The sequence below is a fragment of the Eubalaena glacialis genome, chromosome 19, assembly GCF_028564815.1.
Source record: "Eubalaena glacialis isolate mEubGla1 chromosome 19, mEubGla1.1.hap2.+ XY, whole genome shotgun sequence".
NCBI lineage: Eukaryota > Metazoa > Chordata > Mammalia > Artiodactyla > Balaenidae > Eubalaena > Eubalaena glacialis.
In genome coordinates, this window is record NC_083734.1 from 40,015,990 (window position 1) to 40,034,825 (window position 18,836).

At 36.7% G+C, this 18,836-nt stretch overlaps 1 protein-coding gene across 4 annotated transcripts in view; it reads right to left on the reverse strand.

The window, feature by feature from the left end:
- SPAG9 (sperm associated antigen 9) overlaps positions 1 to 18,836 on the reverse strand; it is a 155,891-nt gene that overhangs the window by 19,731 nt on the left and 117,324 nt on the right. For all 4 annotated transcript variants that reach the window (XM_061176596.1, XM_061176595.1, XM_061176598.1 and 1 more), the window contains 12 exons: positions 14,673 to 14,730; positions 12,829 to 12,981; positions 12,309 to 12,360; positions 9,831 to 9,961; positions 7,352 to 7,408; positions 6,177 to 6,350; positions 5,501 to 5,630; positions 4,693 to 4,782; positions 4,275 to 4,442; positions 3,646 to 3,817; positions 1,708 to 1,926; positions 1,230 to 1,425 (listed from right to left, as the gene is read on the reverse strand). In XM_061176596.1, coding sequence (XP_061032579.1) covers positions 1,230 to 1,425; positions 1,708 to 1,926; positions 3,646 to 3,817; positions 4,275 to 4,442; positions 4,693 to 4,782; positions 5,501 to 5,630; positions 6,177 to 6,350; positions 7,352 to 7,408; positions 9,831 to 9,961; positions 12,309 to 12,360; positions 12,829 to 12,981; positions 14,673 to 14,730 — 1,600 coding nt within the window. The remainder of the gene's footprint in view (positions 1 to 1,229; positions 1,426 to 1,707; positions 1,927 to 3,645; positions 3,818 to 4,274; positions 4,443 to 4,692; positions 4,783 to 5,500; positions 5,631 to 6,176; positions 6,351 to 7,351; positions 7,409 to 9,830; positions 9,962 to 12,308; positions 12,361 to 12,828; positions 12,982 to 14,672; positions 14,731 to 18,836) is intronic.

Sequence of the window (18,836 nt, forward strand, 5' to 3'; positions counted from 1 at the left end):
AGAGGAAGAAAGAAAGAAAGAAAGAAAGAAAGAAAGAAAGAAAGAAAGAAAGAAAGAAAGAAAGAAAGAAAAAAAGAAAGAAAAGAAAGAGAAGAAGAGGGAGGGAGGGAGGGAGGGAGAAAGTGGGGAAGGAAGGAAGAAGACAGGCAAGGCAATGGGGTGCAGGGGGGAGGGAGAGATAAGAAAGAAATGAAAGAAATATAAATACATATATTTCAGCAATTGTACCAGAAGTAACATTAAGATACTAGGAAGCTCAAGGCACAGAGAACGGAGTTAAGACACAGTGATGAAATATAGTAGTGAATATCCAGACTATAGTTAAGGTTCTCCCTTACAGTTATTTTGAATTTTATGAGTTTCTTCTGTGGGAAGAGAAAGAGGAGAGATAGTTTGTTTAAAAACTACACACACACACACACACACACACACACACACAGGAGGGTAAATTATAAAGAATTTGCTAAAATAAATTAATAAGCTGAAACATGCTTGTATTCTACCCCAAAACCTTCATTCTTTGGACTGTCAGAGGACATTTAGTAAAAAAAAAAAAAAAAAAAAAAGCATAACTGGGATATCAAATTCAAAACAGACAAATCAGTAAGTCTAAAAAGATGACTTTATTCTTAAATTAACAATTAAATGTTAATGGACACTTGGTTGCTCTATTCACTGAGAGGAAGAACATTAAATTGTAAAAAGACTCCAGTTTTGATAGACTCCCATCAGCTTTCTATAAGGCCTAGAGAAGGCAAGAAAGAAAATTAAAGAATTTGCTAAATGGGTCTTCTTTTCAAAGGAAGAGTCTAAAACAAATTGTTTTCTAATAAAATGTTTGCCAGAAATCTAAATTAAAAGGTCATTAAAACCACATGGGAAATTTAAATTTAAGTGGCCAATTTCACTGATAGAGTGGGTGTGAGAGTAGGAGAAGGGATTACAATGGCAGAGAGTTATTAACAGAATAGAAGACAGTGAGTACAACAATTAACAAAAAATCATACCAAAAGAGAAAATGACTGGGAAGATTTTGACTAATATACTTTATAAGCAAGATTTTTTTAAGTTGGAAGGAATAGAGAACAAATGGGGGAAAAAATATGTCTAGAGAGAATGCAATGGAAGGAAAAGATGAAGACATAGTTGGAATAAGTGCTTGAGATCATTTTGGTTCCTTTTATGTGTACACTTATCTGGTTTCCTAAATTGTTAACCCATTTGTATACCTTGACTGATATACTGGTGAGAGGTCTTCTGGGATTTGAACTCCCAAAGGATCTGTAAAAACATGCTCTGTGTACACGCCAGTTTGGGAGATGTCCACGGTATCTTCAGCTGACCCTGCATTGCCTTCTGTAGCTTCAGTTGCTTCTTCTGCTGTTGGAACATTTTCATCAACCTCACTATTTTCTGTTTCCTTTTCTACAAAATAAATAAAACATGTTAACTATCCTAAGTTTGAGCTTTTCTTCCAATAATTTCCCCACACACAAACCCCCTCTATAGAATTCCACTCTACTACTCCCTTTTCCTCCACACTATATAATAAAACTGAGTATTCTTGATTTCATTTAACATTCATCACTGGATCTTCTTTCAAGTTCTTTCATCCTTGTTACTTCAAGGTCTAAGTTAAGTCCATAATGAGGCATCTGGGACAGGCTCAGACTCTATACAGATGATATCTAAGGAGGACAGACATACCTGGTGGTTTTTCTATCACTGGAGATGTTCCGTTGGTACTAGGGGAAGTGGCAGCTGCTGTCACACCTTCTGCAGAACAACCAACCACCGTGATGCCTCCCAACAGGCTGTCTGTCTCTGCTGAGCTATTGCTTGTCATGCTTCCACATAAAGACGCTTTGTCTACTTGTCCGGATTCTGAAAGCTCTTCTCCTGCGGGGTAGTCTGTTTCTCGTGCTCCTGAAAAACAAGATAAACCTTTGTTTAATAGCTCAGTAAACTCCTATAAATAGCATTTTCTCCATTAAAGCAACAACAGGTTTGAAATAAGAGTGCAGGTGAGACAAAGAGCTATTCAAATACACTGCCAAGATGGTAACTAAATTTTATTTAAACTAATTTAAACTCAATTCACAATTTGAGAAAGTAGCTTAAAAAATTAAGATAATACTTCTATTAACGCAAGCAAAAGTAAACCTGAAAATGTCAGAAATGACATTTCTGTTCTTAATATGAGCTCTTAAGCAGCCACCTAATGAAATTAAAAACAATGAAATCTAATTATATCTGACAAGGTAGCAAAAAAATTTTTTAAATTATCTCTATTACTATTTGAAACATGAACTTCCACCATTATTAAAAATTAATACAGGACTTCCCTGGTGGCACAGTGGCTAAGAATCTGCCTGCCAATGCAGGGGACACAGGTTCGATCCCTGGTCCGGGAAGATCCCACATGCTGTGGAGCAGCTAAGTCCGTGTGCCACAACTACTGAGCCTGTGCTCTAGAGCCCGCGAGCCACAACTACTGAGCCCGAGTGCCACAACTACTGAAGCCCGGGTGCCTAGAGTCTGTGCTCCGCAACAAGAGAAGCCACCACAACGAGAAGCCCGCGCACCACAACGAAGGGTAGCCCCCGCTCGCCGCCAACTAGAGAAAGCCCACATGCAGCAACGAAGACCCAACGCAGCCATAAACAAACAAACAAATAAATAAAATTAATACAGCCTAGGTGTATACAGTGCCTTAAGATATTAGTAACGCATTTAAAAACTAAGCATTTACCATAAAAAAATAAATCTCTTCAGTTTTCTTTATTTAGAAAGCTGTTTTTATTCCTATCACATTAAAAAAAATTTTTTGTAGTAAAATATACATATATACTACACAAAATTTGCCATTTTAACCATTTTAAGTGTACAATTCAGTGGCATTAATTACATTCACAATGTTGTACAGCCATCACAGCTATGTCCAAAACTTTTCTGTCACCCCACATACAAAATCTGTACCAATTAAACAATAACTCTCTGCTCCCTGAGCCCCTACCACTGGTAATCTCTAATTTAATTCTGTCTTTATGAATTTTCCTAATCTAGATAGCTCATGTAAGTGGAATCATACAATATTTGTGTCTGAGTTGTTTCCAAGGTTAATCCATGTTATGGCACGTATCAGTATCTCATTCCTTTATATGGCTGAATAGTATTCCACTGTGTAGCTATAACATCAACCTCTTTTTTTTTTTTTTTTTGGCTGCACCGCGTGGCATGCGGGATCTTAGTTCCCCGACCAAGGATGGAACCCATGCCCCCTGCAATGGAAGCATGGAGTCCTAACCACTGGATCGCCAGGGAATTCCCTTTAATTTTTAAACCAATGTTTTAACATCACATAATATTTAATATAGAACTTTAGAAGGCCTTCCCTTACTAATCAATCTAAATAGCCCCTTGCCCTCTGCCACCCACTCATCTTCTCAAATTTCCATTGTTTTATTTTCTTCACAGTATCTGAAAATATCTTTGTTAGTCATTTGTTTCCAGTTTATTTTTGGTCTTCACCAACTAGAAAATAAACTCCATGAGAGAGTGGTACATAACTATCTCCAGTAACCAGTCGGTTCCTGCCAGTAAGGAGCTGTGGACGGTGGGAAGAGAGGAGCATGGTACTCTTACCTGGTACACTTGCTATACACAGAACATGAGAGTTGCAAACAGTGAAACTATCTAGGATGTTGCCTGGTTGGACAGCATCAATAATGATAACTTTTGTAGCTGAATGAGTGCTGGTACAGATCCAGACTAGACTGGATAATTCTTCTTGATTTTTTAACTCCTTTTGCTGCTCCTGCATAGGCAAAGTAAGGAAAGTGAATGTTTAAAATGAGACGTATGTGTAAATATCCATATGGCTGTGCTACTACAGTAAAGGACAATACTATTTCAAGTTTATTTCCAGATTATTTGGAAGGCTGAAAGTATAACCACCTTTCAACAATAATTAGCAGACTAAAAACTAGCAGTTAAAGCAGATCAGTGTTAAAATTGTTCTATATCTTGACTGTGATGATTGTTACATAGGTACATACATTTGTCAAAACTCTTTGAACCGTACCCATTTAGAGCGTACATTTTATTGTATGTAAAATATACTCCAGTAAAACTGATTTAAAAGGGGGGGGGGATGAGGAGTAAGCAAGGGCGTAGTAACCCCAATTAGAAGTTGGACCCAGAAGTAAGTTTGAGACCAAAGAGCTAAACGATTAGTCTCAGAAACTGGGTCAAATGCTAGTGCAAGCACTTACCTTAAGTTCCTGATCTAACTTGTCTAAACTGCTCTGAGATGCACTTCGCTGTTCACTGCCTTCTGCATCCAAACCAGCAACATCCTTGTAAAAGACACTCGCTCCAACCACAGAGCCACCGTCTCTGGTCTTCCCACCTGACAAACTGACTCCAACAGCACACCACAGCTTTTTTGGGTTAAAAAAAGATGGTATTAAGTCACTTTCTCTCTAAAAATGTTTACAACTTTTCACATTTCTTTAAAAGATCTAATGATTACAAATAGAGGGCTCTAATAATATTCAAAGTATTCCAGTCTAAAACTACAAAATGAACAATAACCTTGCCCACAAAAGTAGAATTTAAACTTTTTTGGTTTTAGGAAAAAATCCACCAAGATTTTAAGTAATATTAGCATTAACTTCAAAATTAATTTACCTTCATTGATGTATCTTTTTCATCTAGAGGTCTGAGATAGACAGGTACAGGTAAATTTTTCATCTTATTTTCCCCTTGTCCATTGGTTACCTAATAATTGGGGAGGGGAGAGAAAGACACACTGGGTAAACCTCACCAAAAGTGAACTTACAGAACCACTGAGACATGGACAAGCACTGCTGTAACATATTTACTCTACGAAGTCAAGTTCAAGTTAACTTTGTCATTCTTATTTGAAAAATAAGCAGAAAATCAAGTGGCAATTAGAGAAAATAAGATGCTGCTTTGGGAGCTCAGAAAAGATACACTAATTCACAGACCTGTTAGTGCACACATGTGGTGTGACTGTGACTCTGTGTGTGTGTGTGTGTGTGTGTGTGTGTGTGTGTGTGTTAGGGGTAGGGAATATGGTAAAGTTCCTAAGACTTGAACTGAGTTTTAAGTTAACAGTTTGAAAGCTCCATGATAAAGGTTTCTTAAAACTGTTAAACAACAGATACTGGTTTTTTTTTTTTAACAAAATCTTCAAATATTAAAATAGAATAGGATACCCCAAGTCACATGTACTCAGCCACCTCCTATTGACCCCTCTCCTTCCTCACAGAACTCAGAGGCATTTCTCTTGAGCTGAAGGGCTCTAGAAAACAGCCTAAAAACCACTACTCTCAATACTTCTCTAAACGTGTGCCAAATCCATACCACTTGAAACTGAGCAGGCTTGGGACGTATAGTTCGAGTCTTTCATGCCCAGGCCTACTCCTCCCCCCTGCATTTCCCATTAGATGCTCTTACCATGTTCAAACATTACCTGTTTGTACTTTTGAGGCAGACTCCAGCCAAAAGCCTGCACTCTACCATCTTCCTTCTGAACATGTGCCTTTACCTGACGATACTGTTCTCTCTTTTGTTCTCTGCGTGAGGCTAAACTAGCTTCAGTTCTAAAAGGAAAAGAAATTTCCGTTTTAAATTAAGTGAATATAACAACAGCTTATCTCCCCTCCCCTGCTAAAATAGCATAAATAACAAGAAAAAATTACCTTGTGTCAGGCAGTTTACAGACACTATATAATTTAATCCTAACACCTCTAAGGTAGGTTATCATACTCATTTTATAGGTAGAGACACTGGGGCTCTGAGAGATTAACTTTACCAAGTTCATCTACCTAGTGAGCAGCAGGGTCAGGATGGAAAGCCAGTTCCTTCTGACAACAAAGGAAATGATCAAACAACTAGGACAAGGGCTTATATAGGTCTTCAACATTTCTATTAATATTTATCAATGTTGTCAAACTAGCAAAAAGGAGATCTTAAAAAATTTCTTCTCTTTATGAAAACTAGGAGCAACGTACTTAAAGGCAGTCAAGTTATAGGAATAGTTTCTTCATAGATTTATCCAAACTCTTATAGCTGATCTGATAAGGGGCAAGAATATTCTGAACTGTTAAGTTATTTAGGGTATAACCGCTAGTCTGAAAAATACTTACTCTTCGCTAAGGAAATCAAAGGCTTTGGACTTATCCCCAGGGAGTTGAGATAAGGTGCTGCTTCTTTTCTTGACGGAAGGAGTAACATGAGAGGTGGGTGCATTGTACTTCAGATTAACCGGTGGTTCAGGCTTCTTAGTAGTGTTACTTGAGGAGCTGAAAAGTCTGCTGAAACTAAAAGGAAAATAAGAGAGGATGTGTGTGTGCAGTGTGTGTATGAATTACATGCATGGTTAAGAACAATCCATAATTTCCCACAAATTCCAGAGAGCTTTTACAAGAAAATGAGTTAGAAACCAGCAAAAAGATTTTTTGTAGTTACACACTGCAACCTTAGCAATAACTCACAGCCAAACTCAGACATTCAGGAAAGAGAAACTATTGCCTAGAATGGCAGATCCCTGTTGTGTAATTAGCAACTCTCATAATGAAAGTAAGGAGCTCTTGAGTACAGGGAACTTCTCGTAATGAAGAAATAAAATAAGACGGTTCCTTTAGCCAGCCAGTGGTTGTTAAACAGCAAGGTTATGACTGCACGGTTTGAACAGAAGCTTAGTAAGCCACTTCTAAAAATAGTCATAATAAAGTACTAGAACACATACTACCATTTTAACACGTACCGTATACATTTTCTTAGTAACATCAATTTAAATAACTATTTTCACATCCACTCAAAAAAGAGAAAAAAACCTATTTCTATTAAATAGCAGAAAAAAATTCATCAAAAAAGGGTAAGTTTTAAGCACAGTAAATACACAGTACTGCCAGCACAAACACAGTTCAAGTCCAAAACGCACACAACTCAACCCCACAAACACTAAATTTCTAATCTTCACTTTTTAAAGTTCCTTACAATCACACAACCAGTGAATCAGTAACTTTAATGGGGATCCAGAAAATTATTAACTCTAAAAATAATTCCCCATTATTGTATTTAATTTAGTAGAGGATTCCACCAAATGCATAACCAACATGATGCATCTTACGATAGTCCTCAAGAACAGCCTTACCGAGCTGGCATACTACACACCAAAAAAGAAAAAGTTCAGTTTAGCTATATACCCTAAATTTAAGAAAGAAAGCAAAAAGAAAGAAATCATTTGTGAAAATAAATTTTGATTCTAATCTCGTCTCAAAGTGCTATCTAATGTCTTTGTGTGTTTTTAGATACTTACAACTGCCAAATGCTTGACCTTTTTTTTTCCTGCATGGCTGGATTTTCTCTTGATGCACTACAGGGAAAGGGAAAGGGAAAGAGAAGGAGGGCGGGGGGGTGAGAGAGAGAGAGAGATGATTAGTGAGGTAGTCTAGCTTTCTACCTGAAGAACAAGGGACCCAAGAAGTTCATGAAATACATGGAGGAGAGTCAACAATTTCAGTAAATAGTTACTTTGACCTATTGTGTCAGTCAGTCTGTTAAGGCCAATACAACTAATATAAATAAAATTCCATCCCTCCCTCAAAGAGCTCAGACTACTGATAAGAGACAAAATTATTATCTGGGCTGGACAGATAGCCAACAAGCCTGAATGTTAATATTTCAATTTTTTTATTGAAGAGATAGCCTCCAACTTTCCTTTTTATTAAAATATTGCATCGTAATTCCCTGTCTCTACATAAAGGTACCATTTGTTTTATACTTCCAGCTCTCAAAAACTAGCTTGTAACTTTATTGTTCTGATGGGTCATTTTTCACAGGACTAAAACTTTTCCATTACTGAAAAGCTGACCAGGGAAGAAAATAAACTGCATTGGGACTTCCCTGGTGGTCCAGTGGTTAAGAATCTGCCTTCCAATGCAAGGGACGAGGGTTCAATCCCTGGTCGGGGAAAAAGATCCCACATGCCGTGGGGCAACTAAGCCCACACACCACAACTACTGAGCCCGTGCGCTCTGGAGCCCACACGCCACAACTAGAGAGAAGCCCGGGCACCGCAACTAAAGATCCCGACACAGCCAAATAAATAAATAAATATTTTTAAAAAAGAAAGAAAAGAAAAGAAACTGCATTGATTCGATAATTCGACAAAATTTCAAAGAGAAAAAAAAAGGCACTGCAAATTGATTTAGTAAGGTTGTAAGGATTCTGCTATCACTGTCAGAGTCCCCTTTTCATTTCTTTTTTTAAGGACTGAATTTAAAACATCTTTTAATTCAATGAAGAAAGTTAAGCTACCATTTTTATTCACTTGTTGACTACCATTTCACTGCTAGAATTAAAAATAGTAATGAAAAGTGGAACCTGACTATATGCCTCAGTTTCTTAACTATTCACTCATTATTTATTCCATATCCCTTAAAAGCTGGCGTTAAGAACATATTTGTTAGTATATTAGTTTCTCTGTCCAATAAAGATTAAGATAGTAATCTTCTTCCTTCTTAGCAGCTACAAGCAATTACAACTTTTGCAAATTGTAAATGTGCTATACAAAATGTTTTGTTTATTACTATTAAGTAAAGGACATAATCATAAGGAAGTAAAAGTTGGTGGTTAGAAAATATTTTCATAAACTTTAAAACAAGGTGTCAGTGTGTACTGTTATTGGTAAATCTGATGTGACAATCCAAACTGAAAAATATGGGCAAATTAGGGGGCAACTAGTTTACAAACTTTTCATGAGCTCTTTCTAAAATTAAAATAAGGAATGCTGTTACTGAAGATATGACCATTAGATGGCAGCATTAGGTGAGATTTAAGATCCAATTGACAAAGATGTCAATTGAAGGTTGCTTTTTGCGTGACTACTCAGAAAGAGGGGGAAAAATCAGGAATATTTTACAGCAAGTCACTGAGTAAGACTGATTTCATTTCCTATGTGGCAAATGAAAACTTTATCTCTTCCTGACATCACTGCAAAAGTAGTGTCAATTTCTACATTCTTTCAAAAAATGACGAAAGAAATTTTCACATATTGAGGTGTGGGGAAGTATTCTGGCTTATACATGATTTAACTCAAATGTTATGCGAACTAAAACAGCCTATTTGTGGCCTATCAAACATATACTGTACATATGCTTTAATTATTAAAGAAAAGGGTGCACTGACCAGAAGTAAAGAATGTCCGTGTTAAAGATAAAGATGAAATGCCTCCCTTCCTGGGACACCAATGCTGGTACTCACTCTTTTGACGATAAGACTCCCTTCCCAGGTGTCAAGGCCATACAGACTCACTGTGTACATGCTGATCTGGTTTTTTTGAAACCTTGAAGGAATGTATCTGTGACCTGTTTGATGTTCTTTGTTCCGACAAGATATAAAACTGTGCTGAAAACCATGCCTCTCCAGAGCAGCTCCTCAGTTATCCAACAGGCTGTCTCCCAGGCTATAGTCCTCCACTTGGCTCAAATAAAATTCTTTTCTATTCCAATTATAGATTGTTTATTGATTATTTTCATCGACAGACCATCATTTAATTGCCTTTTAGAGGTTGTGGGAATATTCTCCAAAAGGCCTCACTGGCCCAAAAGGGACCCACTTTGATCACATTCTGTTACTAATTGCCAGTGTTTCTTTAGACCTCTCCTAGTAAACAGAGCAAGGGGCTTGGATCCCCAAGGCAGGACTCTAGTTCTGAATAAAGAAATGATTAGTAAACAATTAGTAACCTAGTAAACAATGAGGAGAAAAACACCAGAGGTACTTCTCATACAAACCGAATCATCTCTGTCCATCGAACAGCTTCCTGAAGCTCCATCAATCTCTCTTTATATTGGTTTCTCTCCATTAGAACTCGGGCCATTTCTACTCTAGTAAACCGCTTCCTTTGGGCTGTGGGAATATCACTCTATAATGAAAAGAAGACTACAGATCACTCTGGGAGCCTGTATCTGTTTTAGTGTTATCGCAGACTTAAGTAAAATTTTTAAGCTTTTAACATTCCTTAATTTCTAATCTAATGGATAACAAAGAAAAATGGCCTAATAAAAATAAAATCAATAAAGAGATATACTTAATTATTTATGACTGAAAAAATTAGACAATTTAATTCCTCAATATAAATACAAATATTTGAATATATTATAAAGGAAATACAAAGAATAGTGCAGATTTTGAAGAAAAACAAAAAAGCTGTTATCTCTATAAGATTTAATACACTCACCTGGAAATGTTGTTCTCACAACAGTATTCTACATTCATGTTCTATAACAAATGCTAGCTATTCAGAAAATAGTTACAAGTAAGTTCCTAAAGGGGTTCATTTATCTCAAACTACCAATCTACATACACACTCAAAGCCAGCGAAAAGTATAAAAACTTGTTGGCTAGCTACCAAGGTACCCAATGCTAGGAGTCACTAAAACACCAAAAGAAATATAACAAGATGGAGACAACTGTATTAACCAGAATTATTATTAGGGAGAATAAGGAATGTGAGCATGGTAAGACCCCAAAGGGGTATGCTCAAGTCAACTTCCTTCTACTGCTGATTTCTAAAGGCTCTTCTGGAGAGGAAGGTTGGGTTAACTGTAGGGCTTTTGTTTTGCTGAGTGGAGTATGCACATTTTGAATCAAAGCTGAAAGGCATGGGACAGTAAGAAAGAGGCTGAGCTTAGCTTAGCCCTCAGCAGTCTCCTCCTTTGTCCTCCTGCTGCAGAACTTAACCTCTCCTTTAAAAAAAAGTCAAACAACAAATGATCAAAGGATTTTGAGTTTACAACACAGCAATCCCACTACTAGATATATACCCTGAAAAACCAGGAGACTCTCACTGTAATGTTCATAACAGCATTGTTGGTGGTGGTAAAAAGCTGAAAATAACCTAAATATTCATTTACAGGAAAACAGATACAGAAATTGTAGTATATTTATAATGGGATATTATAAAGCAGTGAACATGAATGAACTATACCACTATACTACAACTAGGGTAAATATAAAAAACATAATACTGGGGCTCCCCTGGTGGCGCAGTGGTTGAGAATCTGCCTGCCAATGCGGGGGACACAGGTTCGGGCCCTGGTCTGGGGGGATCCCACATGCCGCGGAGCAACTAAGCCCGTGAGCCACAACTACTGAGCCTGCGCGTCTGGAGCCTGTGCTCCACAACAAGAGAGGCCGCGACAGTGAGAGGCCCGCGCACCGCGATGAAGAGTGGCCCCCGCTCACCGCAACTGGAGAAAGCCCTCGCACAGAAACGAAGACCCAACACAGCCAAAAATAAATAAATAAATAAATAAATTTATAAAAAAAAAAAAAAAACAAAAAAACATAATACTGAGAAAAAGAAGCAAGTCTCCAAGGGTAAATACATGTAAAACACAAAAAAAATGAAAATTAACCATACCTTGTAAGGATACATACATGTGTGGTATGATAAAATTATTTTTTTTTCAAGTTAAGAAAATGATAAATACAGCATAGTAGTTTCCTCTAGAGGGAAGAGCATAGGGTATCTTCAATGTTTGATAATGTTCTAGTTCTTAGGTTAAATGGTAGGTTCATAATGGTAATTTATTATAATGTTAATGATAAGTTATTATTCATAACTTACATGTTACATATATTTTTAAATGTATCAAATATTATATAAAAACACAAATAAGAGATTGAAGGGGCACAAATAATCATTCTGATCAGGACATCCATATATCTCAAGCTTGATACTTGACCGGCAAACACCTGTGATAGGAATGATAACCTAGCTACTGACAGAATAACTAGCATGCTAATAACATTGGCAAGAAGTTCATATTTATTCTTTTGTATTTATATGTTGACACCAATATGGGCTAATTGCCTAGTATTAAAGTTTCTAGACTTCATCTTTTTATGTTTAATACCATTAAACTATTTTTATTCTTAAAGCTTTCACGTATTTCTAAGTTAAAATTTGAAACAAAACAAAAACAAAAAACTCCAAAATATCCCACCTGGTCCTTGAGCTTGAATATGCAAACACAAGTCAGAGCACAAAGCCACGGAGGAAAAACGAGCACACTGCGTGTAGCTAGAAAGCTTAGCATCTGGATACTATGTGGGAGCATGATCTATCCTATTCATGATCATAAACATGATTTTAACTTTTTCTTTTCATCTTTATAATGCTATACCCAAAGCTTAATTAACAAGATTTCCCCAAAATACCAAAATATGGTTAAGTTAAGAAAACAAGTCCAAAATTATAAACCTACATCATCATCATCTTTTGCTTTTTGCCTTGCATCTTCAGCTTCTGCACGAGCTCTAGTGGGGGGTAAAAAACAAAACATGTTATTTGAGTTGACTTCACCTTTTTAAAGAATAAAGAATAGGACAAAAATTTTAACTACCACTAAATGATTATTTTTCTTTTTCCAAACAGGGTATTTAGCTGCTTTCATTTAGGGGAACATTATCACAGCACTGTTCTCAGAAAACCAGGTATTAAAGAAAAGGAAAATAATGAATGTTTACAGTTTCCTGATTAGCAATATTTGAACAGTTCTTCTAACTTCTTTCACATCATGACGTGCACAAAAAATTATAATATTCAATAAATGGAAGGGTCTGTTCAGAGCAGAGGCAATCAGCCAGGCACTTAACCTTATCCCAGGCAGCTCTGGGGCCGTCGTGCCGAGAACGCTAAAGGCAGCAGTCTCAGGGTTACACCTATAACCTTGATGGCACACTGGCAAAGCTTGTTTGGTTTAGAACAACATAGTGAAAACTTACTTCCTAAGCTCTTCCTCCAATTCTTTGTTCTTCTCCTCTAGCTTCAGCTTGGCTTGTTTCACAGCCTCCAACTCCCCTTGCAGTACGTCTTTCTCACAGGTAAGTTCATCCACTTTTGCTATCAAATCATTCTTCACTACATTCAACGCATTTCTAAGAAACACATATTTCAAGAGCACCATTACAAGTAAATATTCTTTCTATCTTACAGCTTATTTCTCTTGTAGACTAAAGTAACTACAATCATAAAGCTAAATAATGACTGAAACCTTCAAAGGTATTCTACCTTATGTTGTCTGTAGATAAAGGTTTAAAAAAAAAAACCCACAAAGCAATGGTCTGTTTTCTTATCAAACAAAGAATAAATGGAGGAACTTCCCTGGTGGTCCAGTGGCTAAGACTCCACGCTCCCAATGCAGGGGGCCCGGGTTAGATTCCTGGTCAGAGAACTAGATCCCACATGCTGCAGCTAAGAGTTCTCATGCTGCAACTGAAGATCCTGCATGGTGCAATGAAGATCACGCGTGCTGCAACTAAGACCCAGCGCAGCCAAATATATAAATAAATAAATATTTTTTTAAAAAAGAAGAATAAATGGATAAGGCAAGGCAGACCACTAAATTATTAAAAAGTCAGAATTAAATAAAATTAAACTTTTAACAAATAGCATCCAGGACTTCCCTGGTGGTGCAGTGGTTAAGAATCCACCTACCAATGCAGGGGACATGGGTTCGATCCCTGGTCCGGGAAGATCCCACATGCCACGGAGCAACTAAGCCCGTGTGCCACAACTACTGAAGTCTGTGTGCCCCAGAGCCTGTGTGCCGCAACTTCTGAGCCCACGCGCCACAACTACTGAAGCCGGCACGCTCTAGGGCCCGCGTGCTGCAACTACTGAAGCCTGTGCGCCTAGAGCCCATGCTCCACAACAAGAGAAGCCACCTCAATGAGAAGCCTGTGTACCGCAATGAAGAGCAGCCCCCACTCGCTGCAACTAGAGAAAACCCACACACAGCAACAAAGACCCAACGCAGCCAAAAATAAATAAAATAAAGTGGTTAAACAAACAAACAAACAAAAACAAACAGCATCCATAAGGGTACCATTCTTAATAAGTTCTGAAAAGATATTATCTAATCAACAAAGTAAAATTAATCCTTGAATTTACCTTTAATAATTAATAAGAAAGTCTAACCTTGAAAAAAATGAAAATAAAAAATCTAAGATCTAGCTCCTTTTGGGTGTCATGGACATAGGACCTCATTAGAGCTACATTCTATTTTGGATATACACAGATGTTCCAAAGTTGCTCTGACACAGCAAATTAACAAAGGGGCCTGATCTGCTTTTCCACGTAACTCAGGACCCGCTGCGCTAAACAAAACTCCAATGTGTTTGAGGACCTAAGTAAGACTCCACAAATTGCTACTATGGAGGAGAGTTCTGAAGAGGTGGGCCGCATATAGATAAAAACATTTATGCAGAAATAAAAGAAGCCCCAGGAGGAGAGAGAAGAAAATAGATATCCTAGGGGAGGGAGCAAAAACCACATAGGACATATCCAGAAGATTAAGAGAAAGGCATGGACACTTGCAGAGTAAAAAGGAGATCAAAATCTGTTTCTGAAAAGAACAGAGTAATGAAACATACCATCAGTGAAATTAGGTCCCATTAACTATTTGCTTGCGTACGTGTGTATGCACAAGCCCACACACAGAGAAGGGGAAGGACATGGGGTAGTGAGACTGCATTCGTGCTATGTTAAATTAAAGATGTGCCATTGAATTGGATGAGAAGAAAATTCAGTATCTTTTTTTCCCTGTTAAAATTTTGCATATACTTACTTGGTTTCCAACAGTTGTGTATTTTCCAATATAAGATTCTCAACTTCACGACCCATTCCTATCAAAGAAAAAGATAAAAACTTTGAAAATAAATTTATTAAAATTATATAAACTTATAATAAGCTATAGTCACAAATTTTATTTTATAAATTTTATCTGTCCTTTAGTAATCTCATTTTGTCTATAATTTCACTTTACGTATCTACTTGCATGGATTATAAAATTATAAATAATTATCCACCATAAAACAAAGCTAAAGATTTTCTTAGTCTGTATTTTGATTCTCATAGATAATATTGCAAAAGAATGAAGACTTTTCTGCCAAATATTCTACAAAGTAGCAGTATTTAGGGGGAAAAAAGAGCAGCATTAATATGGATCAGAAATCATTTCTAAATCACACCTGTTATTGCAGGCTTTTGCCTAAAAATTAGGTCTTATTAATAGAGAACAGGAAGAAACAAGAAAGACCCCAATGCAGATGAAACCTTACCAAAGAAATTATGATCTTAAAGCCCATGCATTCCATGTAAAGCAAAAACAAAGAACAAGAAATGTTTTATGTAAGAAACAGAATGAAAACAGATCATTAATCTGTAGTTTTAGGCATGATATGAAAAACATCTGAAATCACAATGTTATGATTTAATGCATAATGATGTGCAAAAGACAGAAATCAAGATGATTTCCTTCATTCATAAGGATGTTCTGATATGTTACCAATTCTTTTGCAGAATAAAATTGAATTAGAGTGAAAATCCCAGATCAATAATAGAAAGATTTCTTCAAAGTGCCACCTCTGAAATGATAATGCTTAGTGGTCAATTTATACAATCATGCTTAATAATTTAATGAGTACTGTAAGATAGGCGGTAGAGCATTCAATGCAAGATCCAATGTAGTGATCTTTAGGGAGAAGAAAGCTCTTTAGTTTGCTACTCACAAGAAACTGAAGAAATCAAACAACACACTAGGGAATATACCTCAGAAAGTTACAACAGAGCAAAGCAAGCACAACAAAAAACCCATCACTCCACTAATATTGGTAAATCACATACAATGGAATTAATATTCATAACCCACCTAAAAAAGGAAGTAAATATCTCTAATGAAAACAATGTAAGTTAAAGGAGTTAACATGTCCCTTTATTTTAAAAAAGAGGTAATATTTCAAATAACTTAAAGATAATTTAAAACGCAACTAATCTAGGAATGCTAAAAGTTCAATGCTCACATATGGACTCATATTTTGTCTGTATTATAATTACCTCAAATATTCTTAAAGAAGAAGGTACTTCTGCCATGAAGAATAAATATCAGAAACAGTAGCTTATTTAATCATCTACACATTTCTAAAAGCTGAAAATAAAGACAAACTAAAAGTTTCCAAATTCCAATTTAAAAATGAATTTTGACAAGATATGTTGAAATATTTGCTTTAAACACTAATGTTAACTTTTCAATAAAGCTATAGAGTCAAAAGAAATATGGTTAAGGTTGGGTGAAAGAAGTTGATATAATGACTATGTTTGCTAAACTCTCAAGCACATAGGGAGAGAAGCATAAAAGCTGAAAATATATGCAGGGGGAAAAATAGTTGAGCAGAAAAAAAAAAAGAGAAAGCATTAAATGAGAACAGCAGCCAAGACCACCTAGCTTAAAAAGCAGTAATATTAAAGTATTTAAAAGCATACACACCAGAATATTCCCCTGGGTAAGCAGCCCAAGAGAAAAAAACGAATGAGAATCTCAATTAGATTGTTTTCAGAAAGCAAGATCTACACTCACTTATTTCAAAATGAGAGAGAGGAGCCAATAAAATTGAAAAGATGTAGAGAAACCAAACACAATAAAGTATAAATATTATAAATAGGAAAAATTTTTGAAATATTTACTCTATGGAAATCATTTCCTATAATGTAGTTTCTAGAGTTTACACCTTCCCAATGAAGAGTTCTCCTAAAATCTAGTGTATAAATTTAATATATAACCAATAGGATTGTCCAAAATTTTCACTTTGAAATGTATCAATAAAAACTAACTAATAACTATAAGAAAAACATAACTTGAAGTGGCCCCATTTCTATTCATGACTTCAACTAAGCATAAACTTAGGTCTGACATATTTGGAAACCTTACCTATTAAAACAAGCAAAAAAACTGCCTGACGGTTTTAAAAATAGACATCTCATTTGGATTTTAGCACTGATTCTCAAGCTAGGTCGATAGATGGGCTCCGGATTATCTGTCACTTCCTTGAGAAAGTATGCACAATTTTATCTATTTGTGTATGTGCATTTTTCTAAAAGTACACTACTCTCTTAAAAATTCTCCTGTAAAGGAGTTTTAATTCCAAAAGGTAAAGAAGCATAGGTTTAGAGGTGAAACAAAACTGGTAAAACTATTTAACAATCCATTCACTTAACTGCTGTGCTATGTGCCAAAGACTCAACAGTGAGCAAAAGATATAGTTGTCTTTGCCACATGGAGCTTATCGTCTAGCCAGGGAGACAGGCACACTAAAAAACTACAATAAAGTATTATGAAGAGTTGCATAATAAACTGCAGTGCTATGGGAATATGCTTCCAGACAACTGAGCTTTAACTAGGGGATCAAGGCAGAACTCCTAGAGGAGGATATTCCATTTAATCAGAAGCAAGAAGGAGATATAGAGACAGATACATAGATTTTCTTTTTTAAGAAAGGAAGCAAACAATCCTTCATGACTGGTTTTGAGGGAAGTGAGAGAGACTTAGGATGGTGAACTGAGTTGATGGTGAGGTCATTCATTGAGTTAGTATATGCTGGTATAAGAACAGCCTTTGGGGACAGGGCAATAAAGAAAGATGTTGATGAACTGACCTTTAGGCATATCAACTATAAAGTCCTACAAATCATCTTGGAGATGTCTAATGGGCTGTTTGGAAGTAATAGTCTGGGGCTGTAGAAAAAAATCTTGGATGGAGAGAAAGACTTGGGAGCAATTAGCCATGAAAGCCAAGAAACAAGAGCAAATAAGACCTCCCAAACATGGAAGCAAGACTGGGCTAGGAACATCTGAAAAATGGGCAGAGAAAGAGGATCCTGCAAAGAAGACTGAAAAGAAATAGAGGCAGGAAAGAATGCAGGGAAGTCTGATACCACAGAAACCCAGCAAAGACCGTTTTAAAGACAAATGCTATTTGAGAAGTCATGTGAAATAACTTAGAAGGAACAGCTGGATATAGCAAACAAGAAGTTGTTTCAGGGAAGGTTAGTGTGGGGCAGAATGCCAGATTGTAGTCAGATGAGGTGCAAGTGGGACTGGGGAAATCCTCCCAGTTAAAAGTAGCCACCATTTCAAGAAGTCTGTTTTGTTCACTGGTGTATCACAAGCATTTAGAATAGTGCCAGGCACATAACAGATGCCTACCTCACGACATTTCTGCAAAAAAGCACGCCTGGAAATGGGAGAAGAGTAAGTGATAGGGTGGAAAGGTACTAAAGATAGGGAGTCAGAGGAGGGCAGTAGTTTTATTTTATTTATTTAATTAATTAATTAATTTAAAAAAATTTTTTTTTTGTCTGCGTTGGGTCTTCATTGCTGCCTGCAGGCTTTTCCCTAGTTGCGAGGAGGAGGGGGTGGGGCTACTCTTTGTTGCGGAGCGCAGGCTCTAGGCGCGGGCTTCAGTAGTTGTGGCACACGGGCTCAGTAGTTGTGGCTCGCGGGCTCTAGAGCGCAGGCTCAGTAGTTGTGGCGGTCAGGCTTAGTTGCTCCACGGCATGTGGGATCTTCCTGGACCAGGGCTTGAACCCATGTCCCCTGCATTGGCAGGCAGATTCTTAACCACTGTGCCATTAGGGAAGTCCCAGTAGTTTTATTTTAAAATGGAAAAGACCTGAACATGTTTAAATGATAACAGGAAGAAGTTAGTAAAAATAGTGAAGTTGAAAAAATAGAATTTAATCAAGAGAAAGAAAATCTCAAGAGTAGGATGTATGAATGTATGATTTCCAAGTTCTAGAACGTGGCCATGGAGGGTAAGTGACTAAAGTGAATAGAGAAAAGGATCATTGGAAATAAAGTCAAGGGATGAGACATCAATCAAGATAAAGGACAAACTGTGGGGGATTATCTCTTTTAAATTATTAAAATCTGAAAAAAGTAATCTAAATACTGACTA